The 26,780-nt window shown below is 40.5% G+C and overlaps 1 protein-coding gene across 1 annotated transcript in view; it reads right to left on the bottom strand.

The window, feature by feature from the left end:
• The window catches only part of LOC308689337 (NACHT, LRR and PYD domains-containing protein 3-like), a gene marked incomplete at its 5' end in the record, with an annotated part of 111,844 nt that overhangs the window by 35,577 nt on the left and 49,487 nt on the right, over positions 1–26,780 (bottom strand). Inside the window, 2 exons of the mRNA XM_081362988.1 lie at positions 1,772–1,945; positions 8,498–8,671. Of these exons, the coding sequence (XP_081219114.1) occupies positions 1,772–1,945; positions 8,498–8,671 (348 nt within the window). The remainder of the gene's footprint in view (positions 1–1,771; positions 1,946–8,497; positions 8,672–26,780) is intronic.

Raw genomic sequence — 26,780 nt, 5'->3', positions numbered from 1 at the left:
TATCATCACTACATTGGTTACCTATAAAGTTCCGTATTAATTACAAGGTATTGCTACTGACTTATAAAGCCCTAAACGGCTTAGCTCCAGTTTATTTAACGGATCTTCTATCGCCCTATAATCCATCGCGCTCTTTAAGATCACTAAATTCGAGGCTTTTGGTCATACCTAGGATATCCAGATCCACCAAAGGAGGGAGAGCATTTTCACATTTAGCTCCAAAACTCTGGAATAGTCTTCCTGATACTGTTCGTTGCTCAGACTCGCTCTCCCAGTTTAAAACTAGATTAAAGACGCATCTCTTCAGCCAGGCGTTCATATAATATTTTAATCTTACAGTTAAATCCGGTCTCTACTTCATAAACGCCAGAGGAGAACTGGCCCCCGACTGAGCCTGGGTTCTCCCAAGGTTTTTTTTTTTTTTTTCTCCATTAGGTCACCTGATGGAGTTTTTCGGTTCCTTGCCACTGTTGCCTTTGGCTTGCTCAGTTGGGGATACTTAATTTGATTAATCGATTCAACAGTGCTATTGATCAGCATTACCAAACGTGGATGTTTTACACCAGAAACAAACACTGATGTACTATTTTATTTAATACTGTGAAGCTGCTTTGATACAATCTGTATTGTGAAAAGCGCTATATAAATAAAGTTGACTTGACTTGACTTGACTCTATTTCACTTAAAAATACTTGGGAACAAGAGCTGGGGTTCACTATACTTGAAATAGAGTGGGATTATTAAATAGATTTAGTATATTCCTCCTATATATGCGCCCAGCACAGTTTGATGAAACATTGATCTCACACTTGAAAACGCAGATGAGGATAAACTCTCTCTCTCTCTCTCTCTCTCTCTCTCTCTCTCTCTATATATATATATATATATATATATATATATATATACTGTATATATAATCCTTTTCTTTATATTGCATTGTATTTTATTATTTTGTACACTTATTGTATTGTTTAACTATTACACTTATAGTATTTTTATTGTTATATGTATTGTATGTGTAGTGTTGTTGTACTTGGGGCATTAGGGATAAGCAGAGCTGTGGTTCATTTAATTTTTATATATACAAGATGTTGTATCTGCTCAGAATGCCAATTAATATATTTTGAAATAAGAAAAGTCGGGTATGTGCACATGCGTCACCCCACTGTACCTCACCTAACACAGGCCCCCTTTCAGACATTCTACATAAGTTGCAAAACTATTTTACTGATGAAATCTCAGGGCAGCGCTGACAACAAAATTCTGTGCACTTGTATGAGTGTGTGTGTCTGTACTCTGTGTGGGGGTTTTTATGGGAGAGTGTGTGTGTCTGTACTCTGAGTGTGGGTTTTTATGGGAGAGCGGGATAAAGTGAATAAAAATGTATTTTGTAGGAAAATCATGAAAATGGTTTGTGATTAATATCCTGTTGTTTGTTATATTTTCTTTGTGGGTTTTGGTTATTTTGCTGTTGTAGGCTGTCAGGACCTCTGAAATAACTGAGATCATTTTGCAAAGTGATATAGAATTGTAATGCAGTCAAGACCTGCGTAGAACTAGTTTACCTGTCCGTTTACTGTAAATAATTGCACACCTTATAATGTTCGTCAGCCAATCAGAGTGAAGCATTCAACAGCCCATAGCATAACTAGATCTAAACCTCTGTAAATTCTCAATAAGAATGTTTGCAAATTTAGTAATATGAGTAATAAATGAAGATTGAAATGCTGTTTTTTGGAGTTGTTTAATCAACTCTTCATGCTATACATACTTGAGTTTATTCAGTCTGTAGTTTGGATCCTCCAGTTTATCAGTGAGCAGCTTGACTCCTGAATCTCCTGGGTGATTGTAGCTCAGATCCAGCTCTCTCAGGTGTGAGGGGTTTGAACTCAGAGATGAAGACACATAACCACAGCCTTCCTCTGTCACCATACAGCCAGACAATCTACAAAGACATACAGCAACAGTCCACATGACATTAGTGTGGCAATCAGGCGTTACTATCACACACTGATCTTGACTGCGTTTCCCAAAAGAATCTTTTTTAAACTTTTTTTAAACCCCTGCTTAAACCAGCACATGTCAAGGCCCGTCTTAAGTTTGCCAATGACCATTTGGATGATCCAGAGGAGTCATGGGAGAAAGTCATGTGGTCAGATGAGACCAAAATATAACTTTTTGGTCATAATTCCACTAAACGTGTTTGGAGGAAGAAGAATGATGAGTACCATCCCAAGAACACCATCCCTACTGTGAAGCATGGGGGTGGTAGCATCATGCTTTGGGGGTGTTTTTCTGCACATGGGACAGGGCGACTGCACTGTATTAAGGAGAGGATGACCAGGGCCATGTATTGCGAGATTTTGGGGAACAACCTCCTTCCCTCAGTTAAAGCATTGAAGATGGGTCGAGGCTGGGTCTTCCAACATGACAATGACCCGAAGCACACAGCCAGGATAACCAAGGAGTGGCTCTGTAAGAAGCATATCAAGGTTCTGGCGTGGCCTAGCCAGTCTCCAGACCTAAACCCGATAGAGAATCTTTGGAGGGAGCTCAAACTCCTTGTTTCTCAGCGACAGCCCAGAAACCTGACTGATCTAGAGAAGATCTGTGTGGAGGAGTGGGCCAAAATCCCTCCTGCAGTGTGTGCAAACCTGGTGAAAAACTACAGGAAACGTTTGACCTCTGTAATTGCAAACAAAGGCTACTGTACCAAATATTAACATTGATTTTCTCAGGTGTTCAAATACTTATTTGCAGCTGTATCATACAAATAAATAGTTAAAAAATCATACATTGTGATTTCTGGATTTTTTTTTATTATGTCTCTCACAGTGGACATGCACCTACGATGACAATTTCAGACCCCTCCATGATTTCTAAGTGGGAGAACTTGCAAAATAGCAGGGTGTTCAAATACTTATTTTCCTCACTGTGTATATATATATATATATATATATATACATATATGCTTTAATTAAATGTTACACTAATTACGCTGTATGCAAAAGAGAACATGCATTTTGTGAGTGCATAATTTAACATTTAATTATTTTAATTATTTATATATAGGCTATATATGAGGAGCTCTTTTCCAAAACGCTATAAATCCATTTAAGTAGTTTTCAGGAAAATTACATTTTTTACCTAGACCCACACATTTTGTGAATATTCAATTTATCCTGTTAAAATGTTTTTATGACTCAGTCTGAACACGTTGAACAATGATTATTAAATCAAACAACAAAATTGTTGATAAATTCAAAGTTTTTTTTTCAAAACGCTATAAATCCATCAATTTTTTAAAAAAATTGATGGTTTGTCTTTAAAAAAAAAATGTCAGTCAGTAATAAATACATTGGCATTCAGAAAAGTGTCGAACTCATAAAAAGTAGAACCATTGTCCACTTTAAATAAAACAAATCACGACATGACCTTGTGTGAGTGAGAGAGTGAGTGGCGTTCACACTAAACGCGAATAGAGTGTCTGGCGCAAGTGATTTTCATGTTAAGTCAATGTAAAGACTGGAGGTCCTGCGGCGCAAATGAGGCATTTAGCGCGGTGCGGACGCGCTATTGAAGTGAATAGAGTGTCTGGCACAAGTTATTTTCATGTTAAGTCAATGTAAAGACAAGTTTACCCGCATCTGGAGGTCCTGTGGCACGAATGAGGCGTTTAGCACAGTGCGAACGCGTGAATTGAGCGTCTGGCACGATACGCGCGAGTGATTTGAGGGTGAGAGAGAGAATTCTGATTAGTCCAGAGGATGTATCGCGTTTAGGCTAATGCTGCATTCATATGGAGTTATTCTTGTGCCAATAATAATGAACGTAGCTTTTCAAGAAACTAATGAAAATATAAATTGAAACTGAATAAAATATCTTTGAAACTGAAAAAGAATAAATCGCAGGCATTTTTTTTACTTCGTTTTTAATGCACTGCATGTTTTGCTAACTATTTCTCATATTTCAATCACTGATCTGAACTTACAAATGCGCTTCCAGAGTTTTCGTTTACGCTGCCTGAGTTTTCGTTCACCGTTCTGACACATTTCTCTCGTGGGGGCGGGGCTAGGGACAGTGTGTTCTCATTGGCTACTGAGTTTTTGATTGACAGCTTCTTCACCTGGAAGTGAAGACGTCAGTGGTGTGTTTATGTGTGGATGTGAGCGTCTGTAATATCTATCTGTAATATCTGTAATAGCTATCTATTTAAAGGGGTCATGAACTGGATTGTTTTATTATTTTATAATGTTGCCTGGGGTGCCCTTATAATGTTAGTATGATTTTTACATAAAAAAATGTCATAATTTATAAATAAAAGCCATTTTTCCAAGCCTGATTTCTGCCTCAGATTTGAACGCTCCGTTTTAAGGGGCGTGTCTGCTGTGAGACTTCAGTGTTAACGCCCACTGCTGTGATTGGCTGACATGCTTGCAATGAAATAGCTAGTATTACATGAACTCTCTCGAAAACTTTTACTACGTTTTTACTATTACAGCTATCGAGATTAACAAATCGTGAAAAGTATCGTTATCGTTATAAGCATTATATTTAAATCTATTCCATCACATGAAAGGTTGCAGCATGATGAGCACTGAGCAGATGACAGACAGTCTGTTGATCGCGTGAATAAAGATCTTATCATTGCAACGCAATTTTTGCACTCTCACAAATGCTTACACCAAATTACAATGCAAACACGATGTGAGTACACAGTAAGAGCTTCGTTGTGTAGTGTAACAGTGTCATTATTTCATCACGAGTTTGGTAAGTATCCAGATAAGCTCTTGCGGCTCGCGCTGTGCTGTTTAATTGACAGCTTGGGCGAAAGGGATCGTTCTTTGATCGCTTTCTGTAGGCTATATAATTTAATAACAGTTTAAAAAAAGATTATTTTCATAATACTACGAGAAATTATGTGAAGTTGATCGTTTAGTCACTGATGCATAAACAGTATTGAATGATTTTAAGAGAAATATCTGAACTTGAATAATTACACCGAAATCACTGATCGCAGATCAGGCATTAGAGTACACATGGTTACTTACATGTTGCTGGCAGATCCGTGTCGGGAAATTGTGATTGACTGATTTAATAAAGTTTAACCATGCTGGAATCCGAAGGAAGCTTATGACTGTCTTCTTCCACAAACAGGCACTGCACAATATTTAGTCAACAGCATGTTTATTGCTTGTAAGTAGCTCGATCCGGTAGCAATTATCATGTCGTCCTATGTTATTTAGCATGTTTGGGCGAATCGGTGGGCAGGGCTAAACAGGCCATGTTGAAGTAGGCGTTTATCTTCTTTTGTGGAGGCGGTGTTTTATCCTCTTTGACGTCATAGTTCCCCACTTTGAAAAACGAGTCGTTTGCTGAGCCTGATGTCTATAAAAGCTTTTATTGGACTAACAAGGTAGTTTTCAGTTCTGAAACTTACAGGATATTATTATAGTATGATGATCTCTTATATGTCAAAAGCTCAAGGAAACTTTGATTTCTCAGTTCATCACCCCTTTAATTTGAGTGATATTAAGTTTATATCTGTATTTATTTGCTGCTACACTATATTGTTGAGTATTCGACTGAGTATTCGCTGAGTTACCGTTCATTTTCGGACACGTTTCAGAATTGACTTCACTGACACAGAGTAGGCAGAACTCGCATCATGTTTATTTTTCTTTATTTTTTCAAAAAGCACAACACTTTGTTTTTATTGTGAGTATACACAAAAATAATACCCACTTAACAGGATCGATTGATGTGTGAAATTTGTTTGTAAAATCAAAGTCAACAGAGTATTATTAAAAATCTCTTTAGAACTAATAAGAAAATAAGCTAGCTGGTATCGCCGGCGATACCGCCGACCCTAGGGGGTTAAGACAAACTGTATTTAAGTGAATAAACTGTTTAAGTGAATCTCCAAGATGGCCATTTTGACATTTTTGTATATATTTGATCGTTTAGATGCGCACACGAAGCCCAAGATATACGTTGCTTGTCTCGTTGCGGTGTGTTTCGGAGCGTGCGCCACATTTGGAACAGCATCTATTGTCATCAGTTTTGGTACTTTTAATAGCCTTTTATTATAAAAACGTGTCCCGCAGTTTAGCAACAGTATAGACTACATTTTACAACAATCACCGATCATGCAGATTCTGACGGTACGTTTGGGTTTTAGGGAGAAATGACAGCGCACCGGTGTGAAGGGAAGGAAGTTGCGCTAGACAGAATGCGGCTTTAGATTTTAATGGTTATACCTCAAATATCTTCTTTTTTATAATCATTGGAAGACAAAATCTAAATCTAAAATAAAATTAGTTTAATATGAAAGATCTAAAGTGTAACTGTTTGAATGTTTAGTTCTGTCCTCATCGTCACTCATTAAGCAGTGCTGTTGTGTTGTGCGCGCCGTGGCTCCACGTGAAAGATCTCTCTCTCTCTCTCTCTCTCTCTCTCTCTCTCTCTCTCACACACACACACTCTCTCTCTTTAGCAAAAATGCATCACAGACAAATGGTTCAATACTATATATAGAAGTGGCTGGCGAGATTAAATTTGCAAGATAATAATTTCTTAAGCTCTTTGCGGATGATGTTGTCATGTTGGCCTCATAACACCAGGACCTTCAGCATGCACTGGGACGGTTTGCTGCCGAATGTGAAGTGGCTGGGATGAGAATCAGCACCTCCAAATCCGAGGCCATGGTCCTCAGTCGGAAAAAGGGTGGCTTGCCCACTTCAGGTTGGTGGAGAGTTCCTGCCTCAAGTGGAGGAGTTCAAGTATCTTAGGGTTTTGTTCACGAGTGAGGGAAGGATGGAACGGGAGATTGACAGACGGATCGGTGCAGCTTCTGCAGTAATGCGGTCGATGTACCGGTCTGTCGTGGTTAAGAAAGAGCTGAGCTGCAAGGCGAAGCTCTCGATTTACCGGTCAATCTACGTTCCTACTCTCACCTATGGTCATGAGCTTTGGGTCATTCCCGAAAGGACAAGATCCCGGATACAGGCGGCCGAAATGAGCTTTCTCCGCAGGGTGGCTGGGCGATCCCTTAGAAATAGGGTGAGAAGCTCGATCACTCGGGAGGAGCTCAGAGTAGAGCCGCTGCTCCTCCACATCGAGAGGGGTCAGCTGAGGTGGCATCTATTCTGGATGCCTCCTGGACGCTTTCCCGGGAAGGTGTTCCGGGCGCGTCCCACTGGGAGGAGACCCTGGGGAAGACCTAGGACACGCTGGAGGGACTATGTCTCCCGGCTGGCCTGGGAACGCCTCGGTGTCCCCCCGGAAAAGCTAGAGGAAGTGTCTAGGGAGAGGGAAGTCTGGGCATCTCTGCTTAGACTGCTGCCCCCGCGACCCGGCCCCGGATAAGCGGAAGAAGATGGTATGGTATGGTATAATTTCTTAATAGCAATAATAAATAGCACGTGTACTTTCTTAATTTCTCCAGTACCGACAGCAGAACCGATAATGTCCGAGCTTATCAGCTTATTCAGCGGTCTTGCATAATTCAGCACCAGGGCCTGTTTAATACCTGGGTTTTTCGGTACCCATCCCTACTCAACAATGTATTGTTAGTATTAATGAAAAAAATATCCCAGCCAACTGATAAGTTAATCGCTATTTGGTGTGTGGTGTTAATTTTGAACCCTGGCTGATGCTGGGGACACACCAAAAGATAATTGGGCTGATTTTGGGCCGATTTCCCCCCTTTCCGACAATCCTAGCTATGTCCTGATTATCTTGATGGTTCTACAGATAATTTTGAACCCAGAGGACAAATGCACGCACGCTCTGGAGATTATCACGTGAAACGAAACAATATCCAATCAGAAAGCGAGATGATAGAAGACAGAAGCATAACAAACGCAGTTATGGCGCAGCACAAAGTGAAATTGATGTGGAAGCAGAGATGGAGGGATGAAAAAAAAAACTTTTTTTCCCCCGTGAATTTTCTGTGAAAATCATTCCAAACACTATCATCGCAATTTCTTCCTGCACATCGTCCACCATGCTTATTTTGAAGTCTTGTCAAGACTCTGGTTGAGAATCTGTGTGTGGTGTGCTGTCTTTGTCACATCATGGCACACCACACGCTATAGGAGCAAAACGGTTAAATCTAGGATTTTTTGTCCTCATGTTTGTGGTCTATCACATTTTGAAAATTGTATAAGTTGTAAAAAATATTTTGGTGTGTACCCAGCATGAGATGCTAACGGTGCAAAGCCACTAGATGGCACTGCTAGCTTGTTCAGTGCTGTCAGAAGCAAATCATGCATGAAATAGAAGCATTTTACAGTTTTAGAAACTGTTGCAAATTCAATCTTCATACAGTCCATTCCCTTCCCCTCACCCCAAACAATATTTATCTTAGACATGTGGGTCATACATCTGTATAAATATTTCTGCAAATGTTTTGTCTCTTGGGGGCCGCTTGCCTTGCTTATTGGTTAAGTCAGCGTCTGATTATAGCATAGTTAATTATTTTAAAACCATTCACCTCAGTATCTCCAGCTGACAGTTTGGACTCTTCAGTCCATCAGAAAGAAGCTTCACTCCAGAATCCTGCAGGTCATTGTTACTCAGGTCCAGCTCTCTCAGAAAGGAGTTTGAGGATTGTAGAGCTGATGATAAACTCTCACAGGACTGAGCTGTGAGATTACAGCTATGTAGCCTGTGTAGAGAACAAAACAAAGAGCAGTAGTAATGTTTATTAGCGTTTATAATTTTGGAGCTTGAAAAAACCTTTAACTGTAGTGAATTAAGCACAGCTAAAACAATTATCTCTTCATAAAACATCAAACCAGCATTTATTTTCACACACATTACTTATTATTTTTCTGAACTGTTTAGGCCAGCAAGTCACACATTTAAAATGAAGGCAATTACAAAAGACTAACAGTGTTCATAAATGAATGTAAATAAGACAGTGTTTTTCTGGTGTTTTTGATCACTAGCAGCAGCCTCATCTCTCTCACACACACTCACACACACTCTCGTGAAGCAAAGGGGACACTGATGATGACAGTTACTTTTGATATGAACCAAATTCTCAGCTCTCAGTCGCTTGTGTAGCATATGGACAAAATCACGATGACTTACTCATTCTAAAATTCAGAAAGCTTTTAACCCATTGACTCATATCATGTAAATCACAGCTTAGTGCCAATGAGTCTGAATCAAACTGCTCCTTCTGACATGTTTGTGGCCTGGTGGAAATTTAACAGGAACACCTCAAAACTCTGTTGTGAGCTTCAAACAGATCATAATCAGTTCAACTCCCTCTTTACAAACAAAAACGGAAAAAAATTAAGATAACTTCACGCCTACAATGGACCATTGCACTGATCATCACAATCTGTTTGATATTATCTGGAGACATATATCCATGCCCAGGACCGCACTGCGTTACACTGGAGGAGAGGCCTGTGGAGGAGCACACTACTACAGTCCTACAGGTATGCCCTTCGTATGATGTGCTACAGTGTAAACCTGTACATTCTAACCTTCCCTGTCCGTCATCGTCGTTTGGTGCCGCCGCTGATGGGGCGCTGGAGAGACATGCTGGTGAAGTAGGGATATGTTGTTACACCAGATTATAAACCAATTTATTTGTTTTTTTATTTATTTTTATTATTTGTTTTGGGGTATTTTATTTTACAAAGAAGTTTGTATGCTCTTACTAAACGTAAGCATCACAGTATGCACGTCGGCGGACGTCATACGTAGGAGTGAGGTTCAAACAGCAGTGCAATCGGAGGTTCGTCCTCTTTCCTGCAATGTCACTTGAGGAGAGGTACGATTTCATGAGCCCTGTGCACTTGATGTTAAATTGAGTTATAAGTGTTCATGTCAGGTTTAAATAATCAATTGTGAAAGAGTATTCATAATATAGATGTTATATTTGACTATTAGTTCGAGTCATTAACTTGTTAAATTAAGTTTATTTGTGTGCTGTTAATGAGTGTATAGTGCATTGCGTGAAATGGCGGCTCGGTGTGTGCGTCACAAGTGAGAGATGTGTTAGTGGCTAAAGCGGCTAGAATCTCGATGAAATTTTATATAGATATATATAGATGTGTATATTTGGTACACATACTAAATGTATATTACAGTTTACTAAAATATATATTGTACAATGTACATTGCATTTACTGGTTTCTTTAGTTAACTTACTGGTGTATTTAAACATGTATTTTGTGGTTAACAGGTGAAAGAGCTGTGGTTTAACAGTGCCTGTCTTTTTTTCTATACTATTGCTATTATTACATATATTGTGTGTGTGGCGAAGTGTGTCGCTCTTTCCTGCAATGTCACTTGAGGAGAGGTGAAAGAGCTGCGGTTTAACAGTGCCTGTCTGTTTACATGTTTTATCACACAGGCATTGTGATTAAATATTTTGCATGACCAGCTTTGTGTGGAAAATCCTTTTATTAACCCTCTGGGGTCTAAGGTGTTTTTGGGGTCCTTGAGATGTTCTGACATGCCCTGACATTTTTGCTTTTTTCAGTTGCTTATAATAAAAAAATACACACTATTTAGCACAAACAGGGCTACCATGAAATGTGAGCAACAAGAATGTACATGTCTGCATTTTTGAGAGAATAATGTTTATGCATGGTTATTGAAAAAACTAAAAACAAAAGTTTCTGAAATAAGGCCATAAAACACATTCTAAATATGTGCCAATAAGACTTTTGTCTAAAATATGTCATTGCCTAGTGTTTTTTCTTCAAAATGAAGTGAAAATCACCCTGCCTTATCATTCACATAACACAATACATTGATTTGAATTTTGCAAAGCACTTTCTGTTTGGAAAGGCCATATGCGGGGTGGGCGTCAACGGTCATGCATATGTAGTGGTTCACACCTGAGGAGACAATGGGGCCTGCATACTTAATTAGTCATTCATTCATGTGAGTCACTGAGCCACAAGAATGCAAGAGCAACAGTTGGAAGCATTTCAATTCTTTTTTATTTTTCCACATATTGTGCTTGCAATTTGGCCTATAATATCCAAGGAAAACATGTCTAGTAATTGTGCAGTTAATTCTCATTCTCATCTGTATTTTCAGTTTTGGAATATTTATCCTCTCCCCAAATTTGTGCAGTTAATTCTCATTCTCATCTGTATTTTCAGTTTTGGAATATTTATCCTCTCCCCAAATTTGTCAATAATAAAACACAATAAAAGTTATTTAAAGAAAAGGCTTATATTTACCTTTTAATAGTTTGTTTACACCTACCTTGTAAATATATTTTTTTATTAAAAAGGTTACAATTACAAAGAAAGTGTAATCTTTCTTTGTAAAATCTAAAGTATACATTTTATCATACATATTTCAAAGTTAAGGATTTGATTGATTATTTGATAGCTTTATTTTTGACAAAACATATATTTAACATAAGCAAATATTGGCAAACTTATTTGAAAGCTTATTTGAGGTGGCAGATATTTTACATTAAAAATGTATAATCTATCCAAAACTAATCAACGAAATGTTGTCTTTCATATGTCTGTAACATAGGTCTTTCATTTTTATTATAAGAAATATAAATGTTAATTTGCAGTTTAATACGTTGCTTATACAAATACATTTTATTTCAACATATTTTAGTCGATATTTACTGAGTGTAGCAATACAGTTTGCTAAAACCGAAACATTCATACACAAACAGAAACGCCTGACTGTAACGTTGTTTTTATGAAATATTAGGGCATATAAATGTTAATTTTCAGTTTAAAACGTTGCTTATACAAATAGCCTACATTTTATTTCAACATATTTCTGTCGATTTTTACTCAACTCAGTACGGCAATACGCTTTGAGTGTCGAGAAAAGCGCTATATAAATGTAATGAATTATTATTTATTATTAATACAGTTTGCTAAAACATCATCATTCATTCACACAGAGACGCAATTTAAATTTAAACTGTCTTTTTGCGAGCTGTGGTAAACAGCGCGCATCTCTGCCGTTCATTCATTCATAAACAGAAACCCGATTCATGTGAGAAGAAAAAAAAACTTACAGTATTCCTCAGCTCGCTCCTCGACATACCCGCGCTTCTGAGGTACTTTTTTCATTATTGTTATTCCTCACAGCGCTACGAGACGGTGTTAAAGTAATGATCTGAATAAACTTGTGTTTCTCGAGCTGATATGGGGGCGTTCACAGGATTGCGCGGATTGCCTCATTAATTTGCTTTTGAATAGCGTGCGCTCTCCGTAGGCGGAGTCACATTACATTTGAATTAGTTGTAATGAGGTCGACTGGAATCGCTCTCTTTTAATACAGATTTCACAAGATGAGAATATTTGTTTTTTATATAAATTACTTCATTTAAGAGAAGAGAATTCAAGCTTCATGCCTGTATGTCTGTTTGACTGAGTATTCGCTGAGTTATTGTTCATTTTCGGACGCGTTTCAGAATGGACTACACTGACAGGTAGAAGGCAGAACTCGCATCACGTTTATTTTTCTTTATTTGGCAAAAAGCACAACACTTTGTTTTTATTGTGAGTATACACAAAAATAATACACATTTAACAGAATCGATTGATGTATGAAACTTGCTTGTAATATCAAAGTCCACAGAGCAAAATTAATTTCTTTTGAACTGAACTGAAAAAAAGCGAGCTGGTATCGCCGGCGATACCGTCGACCTCAGGGGGTTAAAAACATCCAAAATAACACAACGCAGAGGAACAACCGCTACACTGGAGCTGGGGCGAAGGTGGTGGATCGGTGTATGTGGGTTTCTCATGCCGGTGTTGGTGTCGGTGGAGTGTCTGGTGTTCCCGTTGTCGGCGTGGGTGGAGTGCGGCGTGTCCTCGGGGGATCACGGGTGGCGAGCCTGCAGAGCGATGACTTCGCGGGGACGTTGGGTGGATCCTGTGTTTTGAGGTGCGTGCTGGGCTGGCTGGACCCCGGAGCTCTGTGACTACTTCAAAAACGTGCGCTTCACACATCTCCATAGTAACGCAGAATGTAAACAGATAAAGGCTAAATCCAGGGATTGCAAAGTACAGTAAGTAGGAGGTGTTTCAGACTGTCATTCATTCGCGAACGGTGTTGGACCCTAGGGCCCTAAACCAAAGGGCCTTCTCGGTTGCCATCTAAACATTAGAAGTATACTGTCTAAAAGTGAGCAAATACAGCATCTGTTACTGGGTTCAAACCTGGACTTTTATGCTTATCTGAAACCTGGCTTAATCAAAATGCTCCATTAGCAGCTCTGAATATTCCTGGTTATAACATCTACAGGAAAGACGGGGAGGGATCTAAAAAGGGGGAGGAGTGATGGTTTATATAAAAAGCACATTACAGTGTCACAAAATCCAGTGGTCAAATTGTAATCTATTAGAATGTTTAGGTCTCAATGTCAGGCTCTCACCACAAATGTCCTCTGTCCTTGTTGTAATGTATAGGCCTCCCTCTGCAGATAACAGCTTTTATGAAAACTTTGAGAAGCTGATAAAAGAAAACAATCTTTATAAAGAAATTGTCATAATGGGGGATTTTAACATCAACTGGGAGGACAAACCCTCTAGAAAAAAGCTCAAACAAATCACAGACAGGTAAAACAAGTTGTCCGTGGGCCAACAAGAATAACAAACTCTACCAAGACACAAATCAATCTCATATTTACCAATAGACCAGAAAGAATTGTAAAATCATTTAAAACAGTTTTACCTGTGTTCAAAATCAAACACTGCTCTCAAATCCTAAACAAAGTGATCAAAATGATATACACTATCAAGCAGTCAATAAACAATACAACAAATAATAGAAAACACACTGTTCAAAACATATAGTTCGTAGTCGACGTCGACTGAATGGGATCACACCAGGGAGCCAATTGTCTTCGAGTGTGCGAGCATGAGCAAATGAAAACTTTGCATGCGTGACTTGAATCACACTCTCCGCCCCGCGGAGTGGGTATAAATATGGAAGTGGATGCACGCACTAGTTGCCTTTTGCTTCGGAGCCGTTCGATAATGTCTAAAGAGTGTTCTGAGAGATTTCTCTACGAGCGAGTGTGTCGGTGTTCTTCTGGAAGACCCTCCCAGTTCTGGTGGTTTCTACAGTGCAGTGCAGCAGTGGTCGCAAGCCTTTGAGGTCTCAACTGCTGTTTTAACCCCCTGAGGTCGGCGGTATCGCCGGCGATACCAGCTCGCTTTTTTTTTATCAGTGTAAAAGAAACTCATGAATACTCTGTTGACTTTGATTTTCCATAGGAGTTTAATACATCAATCGATTCTGTTAAATGTGTATTATTTTTGTGTATACTCACAATAAAAACAAAGTGTTGTGCTTTTCACCAAATAAAGAAAAATAAACACGAAGCGAGTTCTGCCTTCTCTCTCTCCGTGTAGTCCATTCTGAAACACGTCCGAAAATGAATCATAACTCAGCGAATACTTCTCACACAGGCACGTGTGGTTGTCGAATGCGCATGCGTCGCGTCTGAACGCGTTGTTGTCTTTGGAGCTCTATCGATTTGATTTATAATTCTTGATTTTACTCTTTAAACTTACTTACAACAAACATTTTCTACTTTTCCTCACTGAGAAGCACTACTGCTCAAACCTCATAGTTACAACGCGGACTGTTGAGCAGACGTGTCTCAAGCCTGTTAGTGATTCAACGCTGGATACTCTTATAGGTTACTCCCGGGGATCACGGCTGAACGCGTCTTCTCAACACTCACTTACAAACATTTTTCACCTATCGTGCGTCTACTCTACACCCGTACCACTTAAAAGACGGATTATATCTAAGACGCTTGTCAGAAATTAGTATTAATTGATAGCATCACTGGTAGTGTCGTTGCTAACTTACTGTCCATCTGTTAAAATGGCGAATATATCAGATGCAAGTAGTCTACCTTTTGGTGCAGGTGAGGACACATTTGAGCTGCACGCGGTACAGTCTGAGCTGGAAGCTGTTGAGAAACAGATCCACGACCTTTTAGTGAGACAGGCCGAGCTGAGAGACCGGCGTTTAGCTCTTGAAACATCACGCGCTGATGCTCACAAATCAGAGATTAATGTTACTAACCCGCTGACTCCGACCTCGTCTACTCCGTGCGTTACTCGGCATCGGTCCCGAGCGCCAAGGTCGCGATCAGCCATGGTCTCGTTCACTCCGGCTCCAACACGCCACCACGAAGCCTGGATATTTCCGCAGCGGAAGACGCGAGTCAGGTCTAGACCAAGACCCTCTCCGACCCTCCCGGTTTTCGAGTTATCCACACAAAACCGCTTCTCCCCTCTTCGCGAAACAGAACGCGATGCTGTGATCATCGGTGATTCCATTGTTCGGCACGTCCATGCTACATCAGGTAAAAATAAGGTGCACAGTCACTGCTTTCCTGGTGCTCGTGTTTCTGAAATCGCTGCTCGCGTTCCCGAGATTCTGAACGATAACGAGCGCGTCGGAACTTTGGTATTGCACGTGGGAGTGAACGACATCAGGCTGCGCCAGACGGAAGTTCTGAAGAAAGACTTCAGGAATCTGATCGATACGGTACGCAGCACATCGCCTGATATAACGATCATTGTGTCAGGACCGCTTCCCACGTACCGTCTAGGACATGACAAGTTTAGTAGATTATTCACGCTAAATGAATGGTTAACGTCATGGTGCAATGAGCAGAAACTGCTCTTTGTAAATAATTGGAATCTGTTTTGGGAGCGTCCTAGGCTATACCGTGCTGATGGCTTACACCCAAACAGATTCGGATCGGATCTTCTGTCAGATAACATCTCCAAAACGTTAAATACCTTTTGACTAGTAACCAAAAGTCCAAATCATAGTCTCTGCTGCACCAAATTAACTGATATAAATACTAGTGTAGAACATTGCATAGAAACTGTGTCTATTCCTCGTTTAGTGCGATCAAATAATACATCTACTGCAGGATCTAGGAAAAATCTAATTGTTATTAAAACAGAAAATGTTGCTATTAGTAAACAAAAACAATTTCTAAAGCTAGGTCTTTTAAACATTAGATCACTCACACCTAAGGCAGTTATTGTAAATGAAATAGTCACAGATAATAGCATAGATGTACTTTGCCTTACTGAAACCTGGCTTAAACCAAATGATTATTTCGGTCTAAATGAGTCTACTCCATCAGGATACTCCTATAAGCACGAGCCCCGTCTGATTGGTCGTGGCGGCGGTATTGCAACTATCTATAGAGATATTCTCAATGTTACTCAGAAAACGGGTTATAAGTTTATTTCATTTGAAGTACTTGTACTAAATGTTACGCTCTTAGATGATAGAAAAACATCCCTATTATCTTTAGCCTTGGCTACCGTATACAGACCACCAGGGCCTTACGCTGATTTCCTAAAAGAATTTGCAAATTTTCTCTCAGATCTATTGGTCAATGTCGATAAAATATTAATTGTTGGAGATTTTAACATACACGTAGATAATCAAAATGATACGTTAGGGGCTGCGTTTATAGACTTATTAAACTCCTTTGGGGTTAAGCAAAACGTTACCGGACCGACTCATCGTTTTAATCATACACTCGATTTAATTATATCACATGGAACCGATCCAACCGATATAGATATCATTCCGCAAAGTGATGATGTAACTGACCATTACATGGTAACTTGCATATTACGTACCCCGGTAATATATCATGCTGCGCCGCGTTATCGATTAGGCAGAACAATCCTTCCATCCACCATAGATAATTTTTCAAATTGCTTATCGGATCTGTCTCAGCTGCTCAGTGAACCCAAACAAACAGATGAACTAGACGAACTAACCAGCACTATGAGCACCGTTCTCTCTGGAAAATGGGATATTGTTGCACCTATGAGACTAAAAAAGGTCAGAGAGAAAATTAAAGCACCATGGTACAACAATACTACTCGTGTTCTAAAGAGAGAAACCCGTAATTTAGAGCGTAAATGGAAACAAACTAACTTAGAGGTCTTTAGAATCGCTTGGAAAGACAGTACGTCACGCTATAAAAAGGCCCTAAAAGCGGCCAGGGCTGAGCATCTCCGCAAACTAATAGAAAATAACCAAAACAATCCTAGGTTCTTATTTAACACCGTGGCGAGACTAACAAATAAACAAGCGTCACCTGAACAAAATATTCCGTTACAGTTTAGTAGTAATGATTTCATGAATTTTTTCACTGAGAAAATAGAAAACATCAGATCCACAATTGTAAACGTTCAATCTTCAATCGCGCCTTATAATTCAGCCTCGATTATCACCCCGCAAGAACAATTACAGTGCTTTACAACTATAGAACAAAAAGAGTTAAATAAATGTATCATTTCCTCTAAAACAACAACATGTTTATTAGATCCCATACCAACTAAACTATTGAAAGAAGTGTTACCTATAGTGGAAGAGCCTCTCCTCAATATTATTAACTCGTCTTTAACTTTAGGTCATGTTCCAAGAACATTTAAATTGGCAGTTATAAAACCACTAATTAAGAAACCACAATTAGACCCAAATAACCTAGCAAATTATAGACCCATTTCAAATCTTCCTTTTATGTCCAAAATATTAGAAAAAGTTGTGTCTGCCCAACTGGGCTCTTTCTTGCAAGAAAATGACACCTATGAAAAGTTTCAGTCTGGGTTCAGGCCGCATCATAGCACTGAAACTGCGCTCGTTAAAATCACAAATGATTTACTCTTAGCTTCTGACCAAGGCTGTATCTCAATACTAGTTTTACTTGATCTTAGTGCTGCGTTCGATACTATAGATCACACAATACTCTTAGATCGGCTACAAAACTATTCCGGTGTTCAAGGACAAGCATTAAGCTGGTTCAGATCATACCTATCTGACCGCTACCATTTTGTCTATTTAAACGGAGAAAAATCGATCATAACTCCAGTAAACTATGGAGTGCCGCAAGGATCTGTGTTAGGCCCTCTATTATTCTCAATATATATGCTGCCACTTGGAAATATTATAAGGAAACATGGAATTAGTTTCCATTGTTATGCTGATGACACTCAACTATATATTTCATCACGGCCGGATGAAAACGCTAAATTATCCAAATTGACAGAGTGTGTTAAAGATATAAAAGATTGGATGACGCACAATTTTCTTTTATTAAATCCAGATAAGACAGAGGTACTACTTATCGGTTCAAAAAACCACCCACAAAACCTCTCACAATACAACTTTAACATAGTAGGGTGTCCTGTTACTTTATCCTCTACAGTAAAAGACCTGGGTGTTATATTAGATTGTAACTTGTCTTTTGAAAATCATATTTCATATGTTACAAAAACAGCCTTTTTTCACCTTAGAAATATTGCTAAATTACGTAACATGCTATCTGTTTCTGATGCAGAAAAGCTAGTTCATGCATTCATGACCTCGAGACTAGATTACTGTAATGCTTTATTAGCTGGTTGTCCTGCATCCTCAATAAACAAGCTACAGTTAGTCCAAAATGCCGCCGCTAGAGTTCTTACTAGATCAAGAAAGTTTGACCATATAACACCAATTTTATCATCACTACATTGGTTACCTATAAAGTTCCGTATTAATTACAAGGTATTGCTACTGACTTATAAAGCCCTAAACGGCTTAGCTCCAGTTTATTTAACGGATCTTCTATCGCCCTATAATCCATCGCGCTCTTTAAGATCACTAAATTCGAGGCTTCTGGTCATACCTAGGATATCCAGATCCACCAAAGGAGGGAGAGCATTTTCACATTTAGCACCAAAACTCTGGAATAGCCTTCCTGATACTGTTCGTTGCTCAGATTCGCTCTCCCAGTTTAAAACTAGATTAAAGACGCATCTCTTCAGCCAGGCATTCATATAATATTTTAATCTTACAGTTAAATCCGGTCTCTACTTCATAAACGCCAGAGGAGAACTGGCCCCCGACTGAGCCTGGGTTCTCCCAAGGTTTTTTTTTCTCCATTAGGTCACCTAATGGAGTTTTTCGGTTCCTTGCCACTGTTGCCTTTGGCTTGCTCAGTTGGGGATACTTAATTTGATTAATCGATTCAACAGTGCTATTGATCTGCATTACCAAACGTGGATGTTTTACACCAGAAACATACACTGATGTACTATTTTATTTAATACTGTGAAGCTGCTTTGATACAATCTGTATTGTGAAAAGCGCTATATAAATAAAGTTGACTTGACTTGACTTGACGTGAGATATGTCTTTATGAAGCTTGAAATCTCTTCTTTTGAATGAAGTAATTTATATAAAAAACAAATGTTTTAAACTCATGTAATCTGTTTGAAAGCAAGGAGAGGTACCGTTTTTCCTTCTGCCTCATTATCTTTATAATCAGCTGCGTCCGCCCCGCCCCCGGCGCGATTCACATGTAAATAGTTTAGGTGATCATCGCATACGCCCCCCATCAATGCCATAAAAACACAGTTTCTATCAGACTTACTGATAGTTCATCGCGTTTTGAGTATGGCACGCTTCTCCGGTAATAAAGGCGCCCTTCAGATGATTCTGGACAGCGAGGAAGAATGCACGATACCGGGTTGTTTCCTCAGAGGAAGATTATAACAGACGGCGAACGGCAGCATTTTGAAGAGCGAATTCCGCCGAGGACACAATTTTGGAGTAAGTTTTACTTAAAAGTCTTTTGTCTTTTATTTTTCGTGTTCGCATTTATGAGGAAAAAAACAATATTACGTGACAGTTCTCCATTATGGACGCGAGCGCTCTAAGCACTAAAAGACTTTCAAACATTCACAGAGACCTCAAAACAGAAAGTACAAATCCTTTCTTTAAAACGAATTTCGTTTTGTATCAATTTTATCTTAATTTTAATAATTTTTTCATTAACAAATTTCCTGGATTTTAAATATATATATGCTAGCAATCACAACATAAGGTCTGAACTGGAGATCATCATGAACTCGTAGCCTACTCGCCTCACATGTCTAAAAAAAAATTGAAATATATTTACAGAAAGCTGGTTCTAAACAAAACCATCCAAAACAAAAAAACTATGTAGCCTAATAAATGTGCATTTCTCCGGTGCGTTCACTAGCCTACTGCGAAGATCGCGAGTCAAAAGCCTATCATCAACTTCATCTTTGCCAGAAGTTAAATTTAAATCACGTGTGTGAATGAATGATGATGTTTTAGCAAACTGTTTTGCTACTGAGATGAGTAAAATCGACTGAAATATGAATACATGGATAAAATGTAGGCCTATAATCTTTTTTTTTTTACAAAGAAAGAGTACACTTGAAATATTGTTGAAATTGTAATTATTGTTGTAATTGTAACCTTTTTAATAAAAAGACAAAACATATTTACAAGATAGATGTAAGCAAAATCTTAAATGGTCAATATAAGTCTTCTTCTAAATATATCTTTTGTCCTTGCATTGTGGCTCAGTCAGTTTCACACCTGAATGAATGGCTAATTATGCAGAGTCATTATGCAGAGTAGGTGGGACAATGTAATCTAAGGTGAAAACCACTCCCCCTCGCATATTGGCTTTCCAAGCAAAACCTGTTTTACATCAATTTAAATCAATGTATGGTTTTATGTGAACGATAAAGCAAGACTATTTTGTCAAGACTAGGGAACGTCATCCATTAGTCAAAAGTCTTATTTACATATATTTAGAATGTGTTTTATGGCCTTATTTCAGAAACTTTAGTTTTTTGTTTTTGAAAAAAACATGCATAAACATTATTCTATCAAAAATACAATCATGTACATGCAAGTTGTTCACATATTATGGTAGCCCTGTTTGTGCTAAATAGAGTGAATTTACACCTTTGCCATTAATATGTTTATAAGCAACTGAAAAAAGAACAAATGTCAGAGCATGTCAGAACACCTCCAGGGCCTAGAAAACAGTTCAGACTCCAGAGGGTTAACAGCAACAAAGTAATTGTTTGTTTGTGTGTTGACGGTTGTTGGTTGGGAGCAAAAAAGTGAGTGCTTCACTGTCTCAGTTTGCTGAGTTCAGTGTTGCCGCGGTCATTCCTGTGTGCTCCAGCACTGGTGATGGGAGCTATTTCTAAAAGAGCAACACGGGTGTGAGTGAGTCTTTTTCAAGATGCCATTCCATCCGTGCGTTTCTGGGTGCGGTAAGCTCTGTCCCCTTCTGACAGTCACGAAAGCTGTATCACGTGTCTGGGCCTTCAGCACGCTGAGGCAGCTTTCGTGGATTAGGGTTAGGGTTCCCATTGCGGGAATATGACCATCTCTGCATTGAGGTCGAGACTTGCCTTCGTTCGCGAAGATGCATTCCCCACTCCCAGGCCCCGCTCTAGCGTCGCTTCCGGGTTACCTTCCCAGAAGAATCCTCGAGTGCCGTCTGATTTGGGTGACCTGAGGATTACAGTGAGGGGTAATCCACCCAGCAAAGCCCTGTGGATCCCTCCCGCCTCTCTCACGCTGCAGCTGGTGAAATTAAAAGTTAAAATATAACACCTTGCCTCCCCTCCTTACCCTCTTGGGCCTTTTTCTCTGGTGCTACTGCACTGCAGAGACCGCCCCTGAGCCATCGCAGACAGTGAGTTAAAAATTCTGTTTCTTACAGTTTTTTCCCAATTGCTAAAACACAAAAAGTGAATGCCCAGATCAAAGCGTCAAAACCGTACCGTTTGCATGCATGTCTTACACACAGGCACCAAATGAATAAACACATTGTAGGCATTGCACTGCAAACAATTGTGCAACACACGGTGCAAAACACTACACACACAGTGTTGTATGTTACACACGTTGGAAAATGAGGAAACACTTTGCATACAGCACATCCATTCAATAATAAAAACACATGCGACAATAGCAACACCCCCGCACACACAGTAAAACACTTAACCGGTAATTGAACACCAATCAGTCACAGCTGTAGCACTATAAATAGAACTCAGGTATGCGCACCTGTCGTGATACAATTGCGAATATGGAGGCCGAAGGACCAAGGGGAAGGAGAAGACGAGGAAGAGACGGGGGAAGAGGGAGAGGAGAACGAGGAAGAGATGGAGGAAGAGGGAGAGGAGAACGAGGAAGAGATGGAGGAAGAGGGAGAGGAAGAGATGGAGGAAGAGGGAGAGGAAAACGAGGAAGAGATGGAGGAAGAGGGAGAGGAGAACGAGGAAGAGACAGGGGAAGAGGCAGAGGAGAACGAGGAAGAGATGGAGGAAGAGGGAGAGGAGAACGAGGAAGAGATGGAGGAAGAGGGAGAGGAGAACGAGATGGGGGAAGAGGGAGAGGAGAACGAGATGGGGGAAGAGGGAGAGGAGAACGAGGAAGAGACGTGGGAAGAGGGAGAGGAGAATGGCACCAACCTGAACGGGAACCAGGCAGACGCACAACTATCACTGACGACATCAGGGCCACTGTGGTGGACCATGTCATCAACCATGGCCTGACTATGAGGGAGGCCGGGCAGAGGGTCCGGCCCAACCTCAGCCGCTTCACGGTAGCCAGCATTCAGTATTACAGTATTTCACCACGTACAGTATGACAGTACGGGATGGGGAACAGAACCTAACCATCGACACTAATCATGCATTGTTTGCAGAACTGCCAGGCGACCTGCCGTGGGAGGGAGGCAACGAGTGTTCACCCATGCCCAGGAACTGGCCGTTGTCAACCTTGTGGTGGCAAACAACACCATCACCCTGCGCCAATTGCGTGAGCTCATCCTCGAAGACCAGGCAATTTTCCACAATGTGCACAGTGTCAGTACGACGACACTCGCCCGGGTCCTGCGGGAACACCACGTCAGCATGAAACAACTTTACAAGGTTCCATTTGAGAGGAACAGTGTTTCAGTCAAGATCCTTCGCTATGACTATGTGCAGGTGAGTGCCACAGTACCACTACAATGGCAGTTGTGTGTTTACATGGATATATACCTTGCAGTCACCCCCCTTACATTGGTTGGAGGGACACTGTCAACATTTTGGTGATATCCGAATGTGTCCAACCCAATCCACAGTCATTGTGCGACATTGTAGAGGCAGTACCGCTGTATTCAGGAACACAATAGTGACATTTTGGTATATGCATGATCTGTTACAGACTGTCCTGGCCTTCGATGCGGCAGCGCAGCAACATGAGTACATCTACATAGATGAAGCTGGGTTCAATCTGGCAAAAACCAGACGTCGGGGCCGGAACATCATCGGCCAAAGGGCCATCGTGAACATCCCCGGGCAGCGCGGGGGCAACATCAACATGTGTGCTGCCATTAGTGGTCAAGGGGTCCTCCATCACCATGCCACCCTAGGACCCTACAACACTGCACACCTACTGGCATTTCTCAATGCACTACATGCTGTGGTCACACAGGACAGACCAGGGCAGCCCATGTTTGTTGTCATCTGGGATAATGTCAGTTTCCACCGGGCTGCTCTGGTCCGGGACTGGTTTGCCAACCACGACCATTTCATAGTGTTGCACCTGCCCCCTTATTCCCCGTTCCTAAATCCGATCGAGGAATTCTTTTCGGCATGGCGGTGGAAGGTCTATGACCGCCTACCACATGTACTCGTGCCGCTCCTGCGAGCGATGGAGGAGGCATGTGGGGACATCGAGGTGGGGTCGATCCATGGGTGGATACGCCACACACAGAGATATTTTCCCCGTTGCCTGGCAAGGGAAGACATTGCCTGTGATGTGGACGAGGTGCTGTGGCCCGACCCCAATCGACGACGAGATCCCTGACATGGACCTGCAATAGAAACACCTACACCAGATGTTCAATACTTATAGTAGTTCTGCACCTGTACACTGAGTTTTGGTTGTGGAAATAAACACGGTTTACAGACTACAAATGTAGGCAGTGTCTTGAGTACAGTTGACCTGTGTGTTGTGTTTGCTTTGACTGTTTATATTGCATGTGCATGTGTGTTTCCTATCGTTCCGAAGAGGGACTTTTCAAGTTAGAGTGTTACGTTTTGATTGCAGAATGTTATTTTGCATTGGCAGTTAGATGTTGATCTCCAAGTGCTGTGTCAAGAAATCTTGTGTGTTGAGTTTTGACACAATGAGCCAAATTTTTAATTTTGTGTGTAAGCAATTGAAAAAAACTGTAAGAAAGAGTTCTCCTGCTTGCATCGTCTCCGCTAGAGGGTAGGGACTTGCTAGCTTCAGTCAACGAATCGTGCCTGGAATTCGGCCGGCTAACTCTCACAGGTCGAGACCCCGGTCTGAATGTGTGCCCAAGGTTCCTACCTCTCCCACGGGACCAGGTGGTGAGCCTGCAAGCGCTGCCCCGGAGGAGGCAGACCCAGCCTGGCTTTTCTCTGTCCGTCCGCCTTAGTGCGGTTGTACGTAATCAGAATGCAAAGCCTAGACCTTAGACCAGCTCTATCTGTTATGTAAATTAGCAGAAGGGAAGGCTGTTTCTAAGCTGAGGTTGGCCCACTGGTGGTTGCCTTCGTCTTGGTGAGAAATCCCGAGATGCACGTGCCACCAGGGCGGTGAGCTCCTCCTAAGTGAGAGTAGTGCTTCCTCTTAGGTGTTGGCATATAGTGCCATGCTGACAGATATTAAATAGAGTTGGGGGCTGGGCGACATCTATACACATCCTGTGTTTAGAACTGCTGCTTCCCGTGGGCTCCCTTCACATGAAGCCAGCTTCACCGTAAGCACAGTTCGAAGTGTCGGCTTGCTGCGCCATTCCCCTCCTATGGACTGGATATTTGTGCAATTTTGCTCCAGTAGAGTTCACCTAACTAAACCCTGTTGAGTTCCTCCAAACCCTGCGGCATCGGACGTGGCGGAGCATCCGAAGCCAGGCCTATCACTCGTATACACTTGTGGAACTTGTGTTAGGCTGGGTACATATGTTGCGATCACTACGGCGATCCCATATGTGTACTTTTCATGGCTCATCAGCGTTAAGCAACCTAGAGCGTGCATCCATTTCCGTATTTATACCCGCTTCAGGGAACGGTGGGTTGCATACGCAACCAGGACGTTCTTGAAAGATATATATGGACTGCTATTCTGTTTAGACTTACTCGTGACACCTTACTGTACCATCAAAAAGTTAATTTGTTACATACTGTATGATTGCACTTGATAAAAGTAAATAAAAAGAAAAGTAAAAAAAAAAAAAAATAGTTCTCAGGGAGAAGTACATTTTTAATCTCAAAACAAATTTCATATTTTTCCGTCATATTCTTTTGATGAACGAAAACATGTTCTATCATAGTAGCTCAAAATGTATCAGAAATTACTACTTTGCTTTGCTCTTTGCAATATTTTATGTGTTCCTCCTCCTCCTTGTACCCCTATTTTTACAGTACTGTACCCTGCATCTCACAAACTTGTCCTTTGTCTCTGTGATACTGTAATGTTTGTTCTTTGTTGATATGAACCTGCAACCAGTCAAAATCTATTGAGCAGTCCGTACTGTTAACAAATGGAAAGCACAATGTTCAGGGCCATACAATTTGTTCATTGTACAGTATAAAGCCTACAATGCACTGTACTACAGTATACAATACTAAAATCAAAGGAGTAAACGTGATCAGTGTGCTGCTTCTTGTCTTTGGGCATCATTTGAAACAAGTTAAATAAATTTTTAGTGGTTGTGTTCAGTCAATGACATGTGTTCTCTATATGTATTTGTAACCCAGGTTGAAATCTGGTCATATATTAGTAGTTCTGCTGCCCCTTTAAGAAGTGATCTCATGCCACCCCAGTCATGTGACTGTGCTTGGCCAATCGCGCATTAGAGCACAAGTTTAATTAGGCTGCAGCTTCTTCCTCATTCAGAGGTGTGGGGAAGCTGATCGGCAGCTGTGGACAGGTTTGTGTTCAACAAACAATTCCCTCTTTTGCTTGATTTATTCTTTTAAGTTAAACACATTATTGTAACTTTTAGAATAACTTAGTGGCTGCAGGGGATTGTCACCGTCACCAGATTGCCATATGTTTACTTAGAGGAACTGGTGAGTACTCTGAATGAATGAACTACATGCTGAAAGCTAACATATTAGCCAAATATTCACCAACTGGTTTTGATTAATTTTATGCTTTTGTGACATTTGCATTTGTGGGTTACAAATATATTTGTTTTCAGTAAGTGTGTTTATATGTAGTAAGGAAATCTGACTATAGTACTGTTGAATTTATTTGAACTTTGTGCAGCCAATACAACTTTAACATTGTATTGTTTATTGTGTTGTCATGCCCTTAATGTTTATTATTTGTAGTTTGTACATTTATTGATTCATTTTGTAATAATTTAGAATTGTGTGCACATGAAAATGATATCTGAGTGTGGAATGAGCTGATGCTTAGTTTCAACTTAGCCCTGTTATTTACTGGTCCTGTTGTTGTACTACAGGCCAGGTTTTTTCTCTCTGTCTGGAGACGAATGATGGCGAGCCGAATTTCTATTGCTGGGAGCCTACCATCCGTGTAGCATCCACTGAATAGCCATCCTACTGGTCTGGTAGGAAGGTTGTCCACAGCCTGTCCCCCACACACTTCTCCATAGACTAGTGCTTCAACCCCACATACACATCCTTCACATGATGAACAATAACTTACGGACTTATCACTACAAACTTCCATAAAACCCTTGTGGGTTGTCGCGCTGGTCTTGTATACCATCTATTGCTGGGACAGTTCTTTTTCTTTTTGGTTTTTGTGTGTGTGTATTTGCTGTAATTTATATTAGTATATACTTGAACAACAACTACCAAGTGCACTTAACTACAAACCGGTTCAACTGCAGTCTGTAAATATTTTGGGATTCTTTTCTTTTTCTTTCCTTTCATTATTTCTATTTG

Source organism: Scardinius erythrophthalmus (genome assembly GCF_964197995.2).
Source record: "Scardinius erythrophthalmus genome assembly, chromosome: 4".
In the NCBI taxonomy this organism is placed as follows: Eukaryota; Metazoa; Chordata; class Actinopteri; order Cypriniformes; family Leuciscidae; genus Scardinius; species Scardinius erythrophthalmus.
Note: the sequence above shows the minus strand (reverse complement) of the source record. Positions and strands in the feature narration are given on the sequence as shown.